Source organism: Diplodia seriata (genome assembly GCF_021436955.1).
Source record: "Diplodia seriata strain FDS-637 chromosome Unknown scaffold_8, whole genome shotgun sequence".
Taxonomy (NCBI): Eukaryota; Fungi; Ascomycota; class Dothideomycetes; order Botryosphaeriales; family Botryosphaeriaceae; genus Diplodia; species Diplodia seriata.
In genome coordinates this window covers 1,073,820-1,091,747 of record NW_027117315.1, presented here as the reverse complement: position 1 = coordinate 1,091,747, position 17,928 = coordinate 1,073,820, and the positions used below count along the sequence as shown (strand labels likewise).

The 17,928-nt window shown below is 56.6% G+C and overlaps 5 protein-coding genes across 5 annotated transcripts; 2 read left to right on the top strand and 3 right to left on the bottom strand.

The window, feature by feature from the left end:
• Positions 1-153: 153 nt before the first annotated feature.
• Positions 154-3,204, bottom strand: SLS55_007928 (uncharacterized protein; the record flags this gene model as incomplete). Its single annotated transcript, XM_066779343.1, has 1 exon — positions 154-3,204. One exon carries the CDS (start codon positions 3,202-3,204, stop codon positions 154-156), a length of 3,051 nt encoding a protein of 1,016 aa, XP_066630147.1.
• Positions 3,205-4,949: 1,745 nt separating this feature from the next.
• SLS55_007927 (uncharacterized protein) lies at positions 4,950-6,588 on the top strand (the record flags this gene model as incomplete). The annotated part of the gene is made up of 3 exons (XM_066779342.1): positions 4,950-4,991; positions 5,051-6,157; positions 6,250-6,588. 3 exons carry the CDS (start codon positions 4,950-4,952, stop codon positions 6,586-6,588), a joined length of 1,488 nt encoding a protein of 495 aa, XP_066630146.1.
• Positions 6,589-6,854: 266 nt separating this feature from the next.
• On the bottom strand, positions 6,855-7,890 carry SLS55_007926 (uncharacterized protein; the record flags this gene model as incomplete). The annotated part of the gene is made up of 2 exons (XM_066779341.1): positions 6,855-7,542; positions 7,883-7,890. The coding sequence occupies 2 exons, from the start codon at positions 7,888-7,890 to the stop codon at positions 6,855-6,857; spliced, it is 696 nt and encodes a 231-aa protein (XP_066630145.1).
• Positions 7,891-8,002: 112 nt separating this feature from the next.
• On the bottom strand, positions 8,003-10,393 carry SLS55_007925 (uncharacterized protein; the record flags this gene model as incomplete). The annotated part of the gene is made up of 2 exons (XM_066779340.1): positions 8,003-10,334; positions 10,389-10,393. The coding sequence occupies 2 exons, from the start codon at positions 10,391-10,393 to the stop codon at positions 8,003-8,005; spliced, it is 2,337 nt and encodes a 778-aa protein (XP_066630144.1).
• Positions 10,394-15,527: 5,134 nt separating this feature from the next.
• On the top strand, positions 15,528-17,430 carry SLS55_007924 (uncharacterized protein; the record flags this gene model as incomplete). Its single annotated transcript, XM_066779339.1, has 4 exons — positions 15,528-15,615; positions 15,674-16,329; positions 16,627-16,759; positions 16,838-17,430. 4 exons carry the CDS (start codon positions 15,528-15,530, stop codon positions 17,428-17,430), a joined length of 1,470 nt encoding a protein of 489 aa, XP_066630143.1.
• Between the last annotated feature and the right edge of the window lie 498 nt (positions 17,431-17,928).

Genomic DNA, 17,928 nt, shown 5'->3' with positions numbered 1-17,928 from the left:
AAAATCAATGCCTGTATGCCAAGATAAGGCAAGAAATAAGAGCAAAATTGAACTGAGCAAGGCTTCCATGATCTTAAAGAGCTGGAGTGCGTGGCGCAAACGATGAGAAAGCGATCTAACGCATCGTGAAAGACCATTTAAATGGGTATACGCTCAAGAAGGTGAGGAGCGACCTTCTGCCCGGATTGTCCAAGGGAACCATACAGCAGAATTGGCCACGGAAGAGGTCGAAAGCGGATGGTGATCTCCACGGTCGCGGTCGGAGTGAGCATGCTTAATGTTTTGGTGATGCTCAGCGTTAGCGCCTGAAGCATTGAACGCATGGCCAGTCATGCAGTTGGCGGGTTCATCGATGAGTGGCTCTCTGCGTTGATCCATCAATCCATTGAAATCCCTGTCGACCGGCGGCTGCTGCAGGGGTGGAGACGCTGAGAGGGCATCGGCCGAAGATGCATGTCTGTCGGGCTCGGGAACAGCCGTTCCTATTGAGAAGCGGTTTGCTCTGACTGTATTGGCGGATGCGCGACGACCCAGTGGTCCGCTGTCTCTGTCGCCAGGAGTGGCACACCTGAATTGCTCGGGTTTGAAATCATCTTGCGATTCAAGATCAAGATCAAAATCCTCAATTTGAGGAGGTAGATGTTCCGGAGGAAACGAGAGTCCGCGAAGATCGGCATCCATGTTATACTCGCCAAATCCAGAATCTTGATGAAGCGGAGGACTAAAGCGATTTCGTGGAAAGATGTCGTCATCCCTGTTCTCATAAAGCTCCTGAACATCCTGACTTAATCCCGCCAAGACGTCATCGTGTGAATTCCGCTGCTGCATGCGATCGTGGAAAGAAGCGCGAGGGTTGCGGAAACCGTCTGCGGATAGAAACGGCAAGGTTGGCGGCGGCAGGTCGCAGTCATACCCTCCAATACCAGCAAGCTCTGGTGGGTGTGCTTCACGCCTAGGTTCCGATCGGTCGAGATGCAATGGGTCGTTTTGTTCAGTCCTGGGAGTTGGTATGCAGACTGTGGCTTGTTCGTGGGGAGGCAAGTCATGCTTATCAATCCCGAGTGAGCCTCCACGATTGACAAGTCGCGTGTCGCCATCGATGTAGACTTGTTCCCATCTTTCCGCTTGGCCGGAAAGCGACGTGACGTCATTCTCTGGCTCACTGTCGTCAAGTGAAACATTGGAGGACGCGCGTACATAAGGAGAATAATCTGGTGCTGGCTTTGTGTCCGAGGCCGATCCGTGGCGCTGTGGTACAACGTACGATCCAGAACTGTGAGCATCATACTCAGTAGGAGGGAACACATCTGTAAGGTTTGCGCTCGACGGATTGACACTTGACGTCTGGTTGACGCGCTCAGGCGAAGGTCTGTGTTGATCGATGTCGTCACGACCAACGGCAGTGCGAGGATCAATATACTCTTTGTCCGAGCGATGTGTGCACAGGCTGTGTCTGGAGGTGGTTGCGGGCTTCGAGGCCTCGAGGTCGATCTCGGGGAATTGGGAGAGCAGGTCCTTCGCAGAAGGCCTGCCGCGTGGTTCCTCGCACAAGCATGCTTGGACGAGTTCCTTGAAGTACTTTGGAACGTCATCGCTGGCCGGCGTCCAGAGGAGAGGGCGTTCTTCACGCTCTGGTTCGTCTTTTTGTTCAGCAAGCGCCCACAACACCATCCCAAGCTGGAACAGATCAGACTTGACGCCGATGTAGATGCTGATCTTCTGGCCAGCCTCGATAAGCCTTGCCAGCTCAGGTGGCTCCCATCCTACGGGACATCCTCTCCGGTTGATATCGATAATCTTGGCATCATCATCGGTATCGATGACAATGTTCGAAAGGGTGAAGTCTCCTTGGACGAAGCCGCTCTCGTGGATCTCGGATAGACCTTGGACGATCTGCTTGGCCCATCTTTCCCGTCTCAGCCAGATCATCTCGGCAGAATTTTTCCAGTCGTACAGCAGGTCCACAAGAGCGCCTTTTTCGGCGAAATCGATAAGGAGACCGGTAACAAGCTGTCTTTTGTCATCGACAATGACGCCTGCAAACTGTATGACGCTGTGTGCGCCGCGCACTCGGCTGAGGCAGTTTGTCTCGTACAGAAACTCTTCGACTGATTCAGGGCCGGGTATCTCTTTCTTGATGTAGATTTGGCCGTGGGCGGAGACTCTATAAACGAAACCAGACAGGTGAGACTCAAAGTTGACATCACTCTCGCGGAACACAGGGCAATCCAGGTGGGCAATGGCAGCTACAGGGGGGTAGGGGATGATCTCATTCATATCCTCGGTGACGTGGACGTGGAGCCGGCCTTCACGGGTTTCCAGCTTCAAGTTGGTAACAGTCTCATAGAACTGTATGTCTGGCAGCGAGTCCCGGATGCTTTCATAGATGCGGGCGCTTTTGTCCCGCTGGTAATGCAAGCTCTTGAGGTCAGCTTCCAGGGATTCCGGTTCAGCGTCACGGAAGTCGATAGATACGGTCACTCTCCTCCACCTGTTGGGCTGCTCAGCATAGGTTACGAAGAACTTCTCGCGGTCAGACATGTCTCTGAAATGCATGCTGAGGTTCAGAATCCACTTCGCATCCAGTTCCTGCTGTATGACGAGCTCGTTGACGCCATCGGACGAGCCATCATGATCCGACTGCTGTCCGGTTGTCGAGAGCGGAGGCGGGTATTTCCAGCGGCCCTGAGACGTCATGGAGCCCGTGTCTCCATCGTCAGGGCGATCATTGTTCTTGTGCGGGGTATGCTCCGGCTGCAGGAATGACCCGTGCGCGTCGGAAGCGAAGGGACTGAGGGAGTCGGGCGCGGACGAGCGAAGGTGAAACCTAGGCGGGGGAGAAAGGCCGCGTTTGGACGTCCCTACGCTCTGGCGATCAACGGAATGCGCTCTCGGTTCAGACGAAATGGCCCTGCGTTCGTCGTGGCCCGGTTCGTAGGGCACCAGCCGCTCTCGTCGCTCGGACTCTTGTCGTTTGAACGTGGGCGGACGCGGCAGGCCGGGCACCACCTTGCGGGACGCGCGCCTGTTCAGCAGTCCCGACTTTCCCTGCTGCTTCTCATCGTCAGACTCCTGCTGGACCGTGTCCCGCTCGCCATCGGGCGGCGCGGCTCCAGCCTCGTCCTTCTTCAGCCAGCCGCCCAACTTGTTCAGAGAAAGCCGGTCCCACATCTTGTGTTTGCGAAGGTTGGGGTCCGGGGTCATGGCCGGAGAAGCGTGCGTGTGGTGGGGTGGCGGAGTGTAGAGGCAGCCAGGCTGAGGATGGCGTGGCCTTCAGCCGGCAATGCGAAGGGAGGGTCCAGCTGGAGATTGGATCACGGCTGGGGAGCATGCGAAAGGGGCTACTCTACAGCGACAGGATATTCATGCTGCGAAGGCACCGTGTGCGACGTCGATCTGCGGGCATCCATGGGGTTCATGCGGTGGAAAGCGCGGCAGCGGCCATGGTGATGGTGGAGCAGGCGGGGAGTGGTGGCGGCGCGGAAGAGGGACAGTGTCTCAGCAGGAGAATAGGAAAGCAGCGCGCGGCTGGGCGGCGGATGTTGTGCTGCTTATTACTCGGTGAGGCGACGTCGGGCGGAGGGCATCTGGAGGCGCAGGGCGGGGCCCAACAGCGCTGGGCTAGTGCGCGCCTCCGCAAGCCGCGACAAAGACCCGCCAATGCTCAGGCCGAGTCCGATGTGACTAGGTCGGAGACATCACACTCTGTGCCACCCCTCCCGCCTGTGAACGCCCGCCCTCACTGCCTTGAGGTGCCACGGCGCGACGGCGCCTCACCGGCGAGCCAAAGCAACCGGCTCTTTCTTCACCCCGGCTGCCGCTGCATGCGCAATGCGCAGCCCACGCGAGCTTGGGCACCAACGGAGCGCGATTGCGATGGCCATGGTAACAGAAGCCTTGCATCGTCGCGGGATGCGCTGGCACGCTCGCATACGCCGGCGACACGTTTCCGGCACACGCTGCAGCTCGGCCTGGCCACTCTCCGCCAGCCCCTCCGCCAGGGATCTTGCTCTCTCCACCGCGTGCAGTCGCGATATTGTATTGCTGCCGTTGGCGCTACTGCACCGCGCTGCATCCCTGCCCGCGGCTGCGCACGGCACGCTCCTCTGCCTGCTCTCGAGGGTTTATGCTTGGACCTCCAACGCTCGCGATATTTTGGGTCCGGCTCGGTCCGTGCCAATGGCTCGTCAGGTCAGCCGTTCGCGTCGTCTGCAACGGTCGCCAGGCCCTCACCGGGCATCAGCAGCCGCCGGCCTGCCGCCGAGCCCGTCTCTCTCTCGTTCTTCTTTATTAGCCAACGTCTGCCGCAACCGAGGACAGATGTGTATCAAGAACAAGAGCAACGATGCTGCTGCCGGATCGCCATCCAAAATTAAACGATCGACTGCCAACCAGAAAACTCTGCCGCTATCTCCGGGCCCTGTTGCGCACATGGCCTGTGCTGGGCGTTCGGTCGCCGCGTAGTTGTTGTATGCGGTGCGGCAGCAACACCTACAAGCTCTCTCGTGGCACTCGAGATGGATGTCGCCGCACCCAGCACCACAGCTCGAAGCTGACGCAATTGACCAACAGGCAATCGCCAAGGCCGACTAGTAAGGCTAAGGTTGGATCTGGGCATTGTAGATCCTCACGTGTAGCAGATTAAGCCCTAGCGCTTGGACGCTCTCAGGAGACTCCTAATACATCACAACTCCCCAACTTGGTAATGCAGTCATCCCTATTCGAGCCTGAGCGCGATGAGCCGGGCGGAAATCCCGGTTTCCCCTCCGCAATCATCATACATACACAGTAGGGCTCCCCCCGGAATAAGAAGCGACCGAGGCCGCTGCCCTTCGGTCTGACTCGGCGATCTGCTGGGCCGGATATATCAGCCTTAGAAGTCCGTTATATAGCCGCCACACTTGGCCTTCCTAAAGTCGCTCCTTCGTCTCTTCTTCTTGCGCCCCGCCATGGGTTTTTTGAACCTCGTCTACATCGGCACGGCCGCCACGGTGAGCACTCCGGCTCCGTTTGCGCCGGCCAGAGCCGCAGACAGCTAACGCCCACGCAGTTTGCCTACGTCATCATCTCTGCCGTCTACAATGTCTACTTCCATCCTCTGCGCAAATTCCCGGGCCCTTGGTTCAGCGCAGCAACCTCGCTGCCCCGCATCCTCGGGCGCGTGAGAGGCATTGAACCGTATCATCTCCAGTGGCTGCACGACACGTACGGCGACGTCGTGCGCGTCAGTCCCAACGAGCTGAGCTACACCACGGCCAGGGCCTGGAAAGACATCCACGGACACGGCGCCCCTGTCACCAAGGACCTGGACCATTACGGCCCGCCGTCGACCGGCACCAAGGGCCTGTTCCTGGCCGACGAGGGTGACCACGGCCGCCAACGCCGCATCTTCTCGCACGCCTTCTCGGACCGCGCGCTCAAGGACCAGGAGCCCCTCTTCCGCGGCTACGTCGAGCTGCTGATCGCCAAGCTGCTCGAACTGGGCACGAGCGAGCCCGACGCCAAGGTCAACATGGTCGACATGTACAACTTCACCACCTTCGACATCATGGCCGACCTGACCTTTGGCGAGCCGCTCAAGCTGCTCGAAGGCTCGGCGTACAACGCCTGGGTCCACGGCATCTTCGCCGCCGTCAAGTTCTTCGGCCTGTCGACCACGCTGCGCTTCTACTTCCCCAAGATCAACGACATGCTGCCCTACGTGCTGCCCGTGCTGCAGAAGAAGCAGAAGGAGCACCAGCAGTACGCCTTCGACCGCGTCGACCGCCGCCTGGCCGCAACCACCGACCGGCCCGACATCTGGTCGTACGTGCTCAAGGAGAAAGGCGACGGACAGGGCGCCCAGCTGACGGTGCCCGAGATGCACTCCAACGCCACCACCTTCATGATCGCCGGCACCGAGACGACGGCCACGCTGCTGTCCGGCGTCACCTACCACCTGCTGCGCAACCCGGACAAGATGGCCCGTCTCGTCGCCGAGATCCGCGGCACCTTCGCCACCCCGCAGGACATGACGCTGCAGAACCTGCCCCAGCTGCCCTACCTCAACGCCTGCCTGGAGGAGGCCTTGCGCATCTACCCGCCTGTCCCCGGCGGCCTGCCGCGTCTGACACCTCCCGGTGGCACCATCATCGAGGGCGAGCATGTTCCCGGAAACGTAAGGGACTTCCTCCCCCCTTCCTTTATCCCCCCCTCTTTTGTAGTCCCCGATCGAAACAAGCGAGGCTGACAGGTCAAAAAACCACACAGGTCACTGTCTTCGTCACCAATTGGGCCGCGTACCACTCACCGCGCCATTTTGCGCTCTCAGAACAATACATGCCGGAGCGCTGGCTGACGGGCGACGACGCGGACCCGCGCTTCGCCGACGACGACAAGGCAATCCTGCAGCCCTTCTCGCACGGCCCGCGCAACTGCATCGGCAAGAACCTCGCCTGGCACGAGATGCGCCTGATCCTGTCGTACACGCTGTGGCACTTCGATCTCGAGCTGTGTGAGGAGAGCGCGCACTGGACCGACCAGCGCGTGTACGCGCTGTGGGAGAAGCACCCGTTGATGGCGAGGCTGAAGCCGGCGCAGAGGCAGTAATCTGACTTGTCGTTGGCTGGTCAGTTGGTTGGATGTGGAGTACTCCTCCTGGATTCGGGGTTTCCCTTGTCTTTTTGGAATATCTTTTTTAGCTCACGTTCTTGCGATACCACCTTGTCGGACATTGATTATTTTCTTTGGCGGTATAGACAAATCATTCTTCATTTGCTCAAACGCATCAACTTGACCAATGCCCCTAGACTCCCACACGGCCGGAAGTTGCACTTCCAAAAATAAAAATGGCTTCAAATCGACAGCCGCTCATCCTAAGCCTTCAGACCTCCGTCAATCTCCACCACACTCCCGTTCATATACCTCGCCTCTCCGCTCATCAAAAACGCCACCACATCCGCAACTTCGTCGGCCGTGCCCAACCTCCCGAGACTGTTTCCCGCCTCCATCCTCTTCACATACTCGGGTCCCTTGACCACGCCGGCGTTCGTCGGCGTGTCGATGTAGCCGGGCGCGACGACGTTGCAGCGAATGCCCTTGGGGCCCAGCTCGAGCGCCATGCTCTTGCTGAAGCCGATGATGCCGTACTTTGTGGCGCAGTAGATGGCCTGGTTGGCGACGGGGTGCAGGCCGCATATCGACGACACGTTGACGAAGGAGCCGCCGGCAGAGGCCATGTGCGGTATGGTAGCGCGCGTGACGAGGTAGGTGCCTTTGAGGTTGACGTCCATCAGCAGCGCCCAGTACGCGTCCGTCGTGTCCGTCAGCGCGTACGACGTCGGGTTGACCCCCGCGCAGTTGAAGACGTGGTCGATGTTGCTGATGCCATGGCGGGAGAAGTGGGCGAGCACGGCGGCGACGCAGACGTCGACGTCATCTTTGTTGGATACGTCGAGCTTGGCGACGTGGTGTGTGGAGCCGGAGTCGTCGCCGCCGCAGAGCCGGTAGGTTTCGTGCACGCCGGCGTGGTTGACGTCGGTCAGGGCGAGGTGGGCGCCTAGGCTATGCAGCTTGAGGGCGGTGGCGCGGCTGGGGAGGAATAGGGCCGTGGCGTTAGCTCGAATGCTGTTCGGGAGTGGGGACTGTTTGATTGTTACCTTACCCAATGCCGCTGCCGGCGCCTGTGATGAGGACAGCTTTGCCCTTGAGGTCTGAGGCCATGGCAGAGGCAGCTCGAGGCAAGCGAGTGGCAGGGTTCGAAGGGAGAGGAATGGAATCGGAGGAGAGAATTATGGCGGGGAAGCTGTTCGGATATGACGTCTCGCTTATCTGCTACGGGAAGGCGGGGCTCAACCGTCCACCCACCACCCACCACCCACCACCCACCGGAAGTGGGCGCTACCTACACATCGCTTCCCCCATTTTTGACCCTGATTGTAGGTGGGAGACCCAAACAATAGTGAAGAAATGCTCTCTCCCCTGACTTCACATGCATTTGCTTCGACCGACCTCATCCCTATCCTCAGCCGTCTTCTGCCCCGCCTTGTTGATCAATCCGTGCCTGTTCGCGAATGTTGATCTTCTCGCTGTCCTTCTTTCCTTCATTCCAAGCGGTCCGGTCCTTGATAGGCGCCCGTTTCCGCCCCCTATTCTTCAGCTTGATGTTCCGTTCCTTAAGGTACTCATCAGCAACGGTTAAACAACGTCCTCTAAACGCAACCAGCTGTCCAGCTGATTGCCACGGCGTTTCCTCGCGGGCTGATGCCGCCCGGCCCAATGGTGGTGACAGCGAAGGAAGACGCCGAGGTGGAGGTGGAGGCATGGCTGATGACCGGCCCCTGTTTCCGCTATCATCATACTCACTACCACCTTCGCTGTCGCTGTCGCTCTCGATGTCGCTATCAGTGTTGATGTCGCTATCGCTATCGCCTCCACTGCTGCTGCTATCGTTGATGATATGGTTCATGTCTACGTCATGGTCAGCATCACCGACATTAGTACCACTGGTGGTGGACTCGTCAGAGTCACTGTCCGACGTGTTCGCTGTGAGGTCTACGATATAGACCGCAGGTAATCCGGACCGACTGCCTGAGCTCCCAGTCTCCGGCTCGGGCAACGGCCTAAGACGATCCAGCTCCTTCTGGCGCTGGACACGCTCGGCTTCCTCCCTCTCGGCCAGACTCTCCGCTTCCACTCTCTCCGCGAGCTTAAGCTCCTCCTCCTTTATCTTCTTAGCGCTACGACGCAGACCCTGGGCAACGCCAATGCAGTAACTTCTTACGTACGCAACCCCTTTCTTACTCCTCGACCACTCGACGATGAGGTTGTGTATGTTCGTGAAGGCAATCGCCGCCAGAGCCGTGTTCTCCGAGATACCGTAGAACGTGAAAGTGGCCTCTGTATAGAAACGTTTTCTATAATATTTGCAGTCGAAGAAATAGGCCATGGCCCCGGCCAGCTCTGAAGCGAACATGGCCAGCCGGATCTGCTTCCCGTTTTCGACCACGCGCCGCACGCATGCAACGCTGTGGGCGGCCCGCTTGGTCTGCTCCTTGAGAGGCATGTGGATGAGGACCTCGTTCTCGACGACGTTGTGGTCCGCCATCAACCGCTGCGCCACGCACAGCGCAGCTCTGCCCTCTGCTTCTGACGTGTTAGGGTGATTGCTCTTCTCGAGGCACCGGATGATGCGCAGCATCTTGGCGTCTGGCGGCTTGTAGAGCTCTTTGGTAAAGGCGCGGTAGACGGCTGGGCGGGGTCCCTTCGGTGCGCGGGCACGACGACGCTGTGCGGGACGGTTGGGCTGCCCTTCTTCTCTCTCTTCTTCTTTGAATGGTGGATATCCATATGCCAGACGAGGCCGCTTTGCTTGCGTTGGATCTCCCGGTGCACTATCCTGACTGCTTGGCTGTCCTGGAAGATCTGCTCTTCTTTCACTGGACACGCCGGGATCTGTAGGACGCTTGGTGCCTCTCGGGACTCGATCGAGCTCTTGATTCAACCGATCTTTTCCGTTGGGACCTTCTCCACGGTTTGGATACGGGGAGACGTGGTCAGCGTCATCCTCGTCACTCGGATCCGGCGTTGTGTGAGTAGTGCCTCCACCACACAATCTCATAGGCAAATCAAGCACGCTTGAATCAGCTTTTCCTTTGCCCTTGTCAATGTCTCCTCGGCCATCCAAGCCGCTTGTGCAGTCAAAGCGTCTTCGGGCTGCATGTTTTGGCGCGGGGTCTTCCTGATCCGAATTGAAATCCCCCATCACGGGAGCATCTGCAAGGTCATCGTCGTCGTCTGCGAGTGCTAGTGAGGCATGAGCCGGCGGGTGTGGCTGCGGTGACTCGTGAGCTGGATTGGAATGTCTAAATCCATCAATTTGAGCCTGATCAGACGGACGCCTCTTCTCCGCACCGGCGACATCAACGCTTTCCTTGTCTTCTTCTGTCACAGTAGGCGGAGCCCGCTGCAGTCCGTCGTTGTGTGTGCGGACAGTTGCGTCCTGCACCACGTCGCCAGTCGCATCTGAGGATGCTTCCCTGATCCTATCACCTTCTGCCCTTGCAGCAGGCGAAACGTGACGGAACCCGTCGTCCGCATTGCGCGAAAGTAAAGTCCTCCGCTCGGTTATCGGGCGGAAAATGGAGTATTGATCATCTTCCGGCGGCGCGGAAGCGGTTCTCAGCGGCCAATAACTGAAGGTGTGGGTGCCTTTACCGGCAATTCGGGTGTCATCATCATCCTCCGATGCTGGTGAGGCTCGGGGTGGCCTGTAATTGGACGTTCTCTCCTCCATCGCGCTCTTTTCGCTGATAGTGTTCTGAATGGGCTGCTGTTGAGTCGGCACTGGCTCCTCGCTACGGTCGGCTTTGGCGTGCCCGAAGATTGGTATGCCGAGGAGGATCGGGTACGCCATCTGGAGGTTGATTCGCTTGGACAGTCGTGTGATGGGGAAGCCGAAGGGATCTAAGTTACGATGAGGAGTGGTCAAAGTGGCACAGAGAGGTTTGGTGAGAGGTTTGGTGCAAGCTTTAGAGCGACGAAGAACGGGGGGAGCAGCTGAAGAGCCCCTGGTTGAGTGGCACAGCCAAAGCGTTTGTTTGTTGAACTACGGGTGTCCTCGAACCAAGCCACCGGGCCCAATCAATCAGACACTGCACCAGCGATCAGCAGTGATAGCTCATTTTTACATGCAAAGTGCAGATTCACCGAGAGACATCAACAGCGTCGGGACCACTGGCTCTGGGATAAAGGTGCAGCTGCGGCGTGCTATGTGAGAGGATCAGAGAAACAGGCTTAAGCTGTGCCACATGGTGGCAGAAGCGCGTGCATTTGCAGCCTTGAATGGTCAGTTTCAGACGCCAAAATTGCCCCCAGGCGTTGCCCCGCTGCGGTTGACGCGTACCCTGGTGTCACATTTACGCGAGGTCAGGTGCCTCTGGCAAACACGTCACGTCATGCAGGTGCTTGATAAGTGACAAAAAAAAAATACCCACCCGCATCTACCCCATAGAAAGATTCTACGTGGGATGGGTAGCTGAACAAAAGACCTGGACGTAAATCCAGGCTCTAGATTCGCATATTTACGTCCGGACATTGTATTAAACTCCCTGCATGAATAATTTGGTGCGGAATCGGTGTGTAAGGCAGGTGCGGGCGGGCAATTTCTTTTGTAAGCCTTCGCATCCTTGGGCTTAGCACCTCTGCGACGATGTCCAATCTTCATATCAGTTCCCTCAAGGAACCTCGGCCGCTGTCTCTCTGACTACTGTGAGTTGCATCGTGGACTGCCACTTCAGATCCGGCTCCGGGTTTGCCCTCGGAGAAGTTATGCTGGGCTCTGGAGGTGGAGAATCGAGCTGCGGCCGAACCTCAGATGCGAAAAGAGTAGAGATGTCCGTTGTATGCTTGTCGCCTTGTCAATGTCACCAAAGTACTGCTCCTCATTGTCCTCGTCGTCATGGACGAAGTCTGGCACATCGTCATCACTTTCGCTCTCCTCTTCGTCTTTGTTATCCGAAGGGAGTTGGTCATCGTTGGTCGGTGTTGTTGCCGTCATTTCGTCTCGCTCACGTATCGCACGGGAAGATGCATCTCTGCTTGCCTCTCTACGTTTCGGGAAACAACCTCGGCTCGCGACAAGCGCGCTTTCAACACAGTACATCAGCGCCCAAATGAATATTACAACCCATCTTTTTCTTCCCGGAAGTTCGTTTACAGTACTGCATCGATCGGCCTTCTCTCCACGCTTGTCCCCAACCAAAGTGTCTCGCTTGCTATTAAAACATCATTCTTCACTACATTACATACGCCGAGACCCAGTTACCACTACGGGGATGACTGTACATAATGGTTCAGATGCTCACTTCCATCTCGACTTTGTTGCATCGCATTCGTATCTGTTTGTTGATTGCCTTGCTCTGCATGAACAGTGTCCTGTGGAAAAGAGAAATCATTCCACAAATCAGAGAAGCCGTCTACAGTCTGATGAATGCTCCCTAGCTCCTCAAGCATATCAGGGAGCTGTGTTTCTCTTTGGAGTATGCAGTTGAGGACCTGTTCCATTTCCAACTCGTCGGGAGTTGGGAAATGCTCCGTCCCAGAACAGTCCGTCAGCGTAGGGTCAGTGCTCGACAGCATATCAGTTGGCCTTATCTGCTTCGAAGACATGCTCCTCAAAGATTGCATGGTTTGGCTCGCAAACCGCTCGAAACTTGCTCGGGCTTGGCGAGCGAGGGGCCACCATTCGCCTGCCGCACTGAGCATGCTGGAACACATCCGGATATCACTCTCCAGCTTTGCGAACGAGATCGATGTTTGAATTGACGGGGATGTCCAAAGGCAATACAGTAATATCGAGCCTGCCAGGAATATGCCATGTATGTTTCTCCAGCTGAAGAAGAGCTTGTCGCTATCGTATAGCGTGCCATACACCCGGAGCCGCTCAACAGTATGCTTGAAGCACCACTGCAGTGATTTTTCGGTTGGCCTTGGGAACACCTGCGATGGCTGGTACAAGAGGCACATAGTTGCGTGGTAGTCAATTTTCAGTCTGGCCGCAAGCCAGCCGCGTTCTTGATGGGGGATGCACCATGTTGCTCTCGGACAGTCAGAATCCCAGCAGTCTAGCTCTATGCGAAATTCCTCTTGAAGGTTCCGCAAAGCAGCATTATCCTGGGTCCCTGGTGTATTGTTGGGCAGAAGATAGAAAGTGTGTTTGATCCGGGAGACCAACTGTGCCATCGTGAAGGTTTGATTGGAAAACGGAAGATACGACTGATCTGCTACAGCCTTCAAATCGCTCGGGGTGATTTGAACAAGTCTCGGAAGCGGGGCATCAAGTGTGTCGTCCGAAAAGCCGATGGGGCGGCCTTGTATGGCGCTGAGTCGCCTGGCTTCCATCAGTAACGCGTTCGACGGAAGAGCTAGGAGCCACTGCCTTTCCAAAGAGTAAATGCAGTAAAAGACCCTCCGCCTCATCTGGTGAGCTGCCTCGGAGAAGCTATCGCAGGCAGATGCGTTTTTATGCAAGCCCAGTTCCACGGCGAAGGCCATGCCGAGGTGCACGGTTGCCCAAGTATTGCTTCGCTCAATGCTGGTGAAAGACCGTAGTATGAGTAAAATAATGATCTGCAGAGCCTGCAAAGAGATTTTGCTTATGGCTCGGTCGAGAACTGATTTTGCTGCTTCGTGGAATTTTCCAGGGGCATACTGATAGTCCCTCTTCTGTATTTTTAGATTTGCGGATATACTGAGGATCAGAAACAGTTATGCAGCTGCGACGAACACAGGTGTGGCTATCTGCTTGTTGCAACAGTCCTTGTGGGGTTCTTCGCCGTTGGAGGGAAACCATTCCTGACTTGCTGGCCAGCCATTGTACTGGAACGAGGTCTCATCAACAACGTCAGAGCAGTGGTACAGGGCATTCGTCATCCCTTCGACGGTAGGCCTATGCAGAAAGGGGTACTCGGCGTGAAAATGGCGGAAGAACATGTTTGTGAGGTGACTACAGTCTCGACGAGAGGGCAGGTCCTATGAATGCAATCAGAAATGAGATACTAGGGGACAGGCCCAATGACCGGACCGACTTGAGGGTGACGTAGAGCCGGTGTATCTGGGCGACGTGGCTCGCTTCCAGTCCACTCTCGTCCGGTTGCTCATACACAGTGAACGGATCCATATGACCCTCATCTCCGGGCTCTTGGCTTGATGGTGGATTTAGCGAGGCTGGGTCCTCTTGGCTTTGCTGCAGAATTGTAGTGAAGAGAGATCCTGATGAGGAGCCCAGGTAGTGGACTTGAGAGGAGTTCACGTCAAGAGAGAGCAGTCCGAGATGGAAAGCCATTGAGCGAGCGCTCTGGTCGGCAGGATAGGTTTCATGGCTTGGTACGCTACGGGAGCGTTTAATGCCTCTATTTTGCCCAGCGACGAGAGAAGTGTCTGTGTTGAGGAGCTGCGGACCCGCGTTAAGATCGACGTCCGGGAGCCGGGATCTGATGATGCTCTCTAACCACTCAATGCGGGCGGCAGCGTTGTGTTGGAAGCTGGGGCAGCTGGTGAGATTGAAGCGGACCGAGCGGGGGGACAGCAGCGGGCTCACGCTCTTGAGACGCGGCCGGCAGAGGTGCGCGAGTCGACGTCAATGCACGGCACCTGGGCGTTGGAGCAGTTTTGGCAGGCAGGCACCTTGCCGTCGCACTGGAGCGGGTGGGTCAGCACTGTCAATTGACTCGCAGGATTGGACGTTACCTTGATGCGACGGTCGCGGCACCGCTCGCAGGCCAGGCGGACTTTCTTTGGCTGCTTGGAAGGTTGGTGCATCTCCAGTGTGTGGTTGACGCAAAGGCACGAGCGCAAGGCAAGGCAGCTGCCCCGCGAAGCTCGGCACTGCATGGCCACGACATCTTTCCATCGTCGGGCCAGAGCCCTTCGCCGTTGCCGAGCCTCGTCGAAAACGGAACCATTGCCCGACGCTACACCTCTCATGACCTCGGCATTGGCACCGGGGACAGCAGTCATGGCTGCTCAAGACTGGCTGGATGGGTCCGCGTGGCGCCGCGGATGCTGGAGCAGTCCGTGTGTGGCCATAGCTCCTTCGCGGACTACTCCTTTTGGACACCAGCTCTCTTCTCTATTTATTCTTGAACTCGGTCCTGTTCTCCGCCGGAGTCCTCGGGGATCATGACACTACTTCGCGACATTGGACACCTGCGCACCTCGGTGCTTCAGGCGAGATGCGCAGCACGACCATTTGCCACTGTGCCTGGCCATGGCGGTGCGCAGGTGCGAATGAACCTGCTAGAGAAGGCGAGCCTGAACCTTCTCATGGACCTTTCACGCGCTGACTCCCACTTCGAACGCTTTTCTTCCTTATCCGAAGCTTCAACACAATCTACAACTGTTGCGCCGGCGTTTGAATCGCCCGCTCGTACTCTCCGAGAAAGTCCTTTACACGTAACCACCAAGACATGAACCTCTTGTGCAATACGATGGCTGATTGGGTCAAGTCACCTCTGCAACTCCGAAACACAAGAACTCGACCGCGGCAAGTCATTCCTCAGGCTAAATCCTGACCGTGCCGCCTGCCACGATGCTACGGCAACCATGGCTCTTCTGCAATTCATCAGTGCAGGACTGCCAGAAGCCCAATTACCCGTCACCATCCACGCTGATCATATGATCATGGCGGATAAGGGCGCTGAGTATGATCTTGAAAATGCTAAAAGGGAGCATCGCGAGGTATGAGGGGAAGGAATCATCGAGGTAGAACTGCACTGAAAAATCCGGCGTGTTTGACAGGTTTATGCTTTTCTGGCCTCTGCATGCGCAAAGTACAACATGGGCTTCTGGAGGCCCGGGTCCGGCATCATACATACCATCCTCCTGGAAAATTATGCCTTGTACGTACACGTCTCTATCTGATCGGGACGCGAATACTGATCTTTGGAAGTCCCGGTGGACTTATAATCGGAACAGACTCGCATACGCCAAACGCCGGCGGGTTGGGAATGCTTGGCGTAGGTGTCGGTGGGTCCGACGCCGTCGACGCTATGGCTGGAATGTCATGGGAGCTGCAATGCCCCAAGATCATGGGTGTGAGGCTTACGGGGAAGCTTCAGGGCTGGGCTAGCTCGAAAGGTCACTTTCTTTCCATCCCCTTGTCAGGGACGTGTCCCAACGCTTACATGGTTCGTAGATATTATCCTTAAGCTCGCCGGCATTGTATCGGTCTCTGGAGGAAAAGGAAGCATTGTCGAGTTCTACGGCCCTGGAACCGAAACCTTGGGGGCTACCGCCATGGCGACAATCTGCAACATGTCCGCCGAGATCGGCTCGACGTCATGCATTTTCCCATACTCCGAGGCAATGGCACGGTACCTATCAGCGACGAAGAGAGAATTCGTAGACCATGCTGCCAGGAACTACATGGGGTTGTTCCGCCCCGACCACGGAAGTGACAAGTACTACGACGAAGTCATCGAGCTTGACCTGAACACTCTGGAGCCGCACATCAACGGGCCGTACACCCCTGATCTTTCACACCCGCTATCTAAGTTCTCGAACGAGGTCAAAGACTGTGAATGGCCAAGGCAGCTATCCCATGCCATGGTTGGGAGCTGCACGAATTCTTCGTGGGAGGACTTGAAAAAGGCATCCGAATTGGTCCGACAGGCTGAGGCGGCGGGGCTCAAGCCAAGAGTACCGTTCTTCGTCACGGCAGGTAGTGAACAAGTACGAGCCACTGTGGAAAGGGATGGCGTCCTGAGTGCGTTCCAAGAAGCTGGTGCTGTTCTTTTGAGCAACTCTTGCGGGCCTTGTGTGGGGCAGTGGAACAGAACTGAGATCGAGAAGGTAAGTTCTTAGAGTCGACGTGCATTTAAGCACACCGGTTAATCTCATAAGGGGGTGACGAACTCCGTCATATCTTCTTTCAATCGTAATTTCGTAGGCCGACATGACGGAAATCCCGGCACCCACTCCTTTGTCACCTCGCCTGAGCTTGTCACAGCTTTCGCATACTCAGGGTCTCTCCAATTCAATCCAATGACAGATGGTCTCGTAGACAGCAAGGGGCAGGCCTTCATGTTCACCGCGCCCGTGGCCGAGGAGCTTCCTACCTTATTTGAACATGGACAATGTTACTATCAGGGCCCCGCAGACGACCGCGACGCACTCACAGTTCAAGTAGACCCGAATAGTGACAGGCTACAGCTTCTCCAGCCATTCGCACCCTGGGAAGCCGGCAACGCGGAAGACTTGACCATTCTTCTCAAAGTCAGAGGTACAGCTTCTTCCTTTCCCCCTCTTTCAGACACATGAAGATTCCCAAACTCACGTTCTTGAATTTTCCGACTGAAAGGTAAATGCACAACCGACCACATCTCCCCCGCTGGTCCCTGGTATAATTACCGTGGTCACCTCGAAAATATCTCCAACAACCTCCTTATTGGCGCCGAAAACGCCTTCATCCCTGATATATCCAGCCGTGGCCACGCTCTTGATCTCACCGCATCCCCGACTTCAACTGTCTTTCCCGTTCCCGAGGTCGCCAGGAAATACAAGCACGCCGGTATGCGCTGGGCTATAATCGGCGGAAACAACTATGGCGAGGGCTCGTCGCGTGAGCACGCCGCGCTCGAGCCGCGCTACCTAGGCGGCGTGGCGGTCGTGGCTATATCATTCGCGCGCATCCACGAGACGAACCTCAAGAAGCAGGGGATGCTACCGTTGACGTTCGTGGATCCGGCGGCGTACAGCAGAATCCAAGCGGACGACAAGGTGGATATTTTGGGTGTCGAGGATCTCAGACATGGCGAGCAATTGGCGATGAGGGTCAGAAGGAAAGATGGGGGAGCTTGGGAGACGAAACTGAACCACACGTATCATGAAGGCCAGATTCCATGGTTGAAGTGCGGGTCAGCGTTGAACTATATCAAGTGGCAGAAGGCGTAGTTGGCTACGGAAACAATAAATCTTGACCTCGATGTCCTCCCGACATTCTACTCGGTAGTCTTGCAACGTTACTACTAGTAGGCATGTATGGTTAAATCAAAGCAACAATGGCCGAAGCATGCCAGTGCGAACACCGACAGCAAGCAGATCCCTTCTCGGAGCGAGCTCCACCGCTCATATTGTACAGCACTACCACTTCCGATGCGCAATGAATCTGCAACACGCCGTCACCCCTGTCTACCGATAGCACCCAGGATGTCCATCCCAGTCCCAGCCCACATCCAAAACACCTAGTTCGTGCACGACTTGGCTCCCGTTCCCATCCGCCCGCCCCTCCCCCACAGTGTAAGAACGGGTATCTGATGCAGCTAGCCGCGTCTTCCCGTACCTTATCTTGCAGCTCTATCTACGTAGTTTCGTGGGCGTTGCGCCACACACGACACTTCGTAAAACGCGTATCGAAGGTTGTGCGGAATCAGGCGCCCAACACGCTCGCCA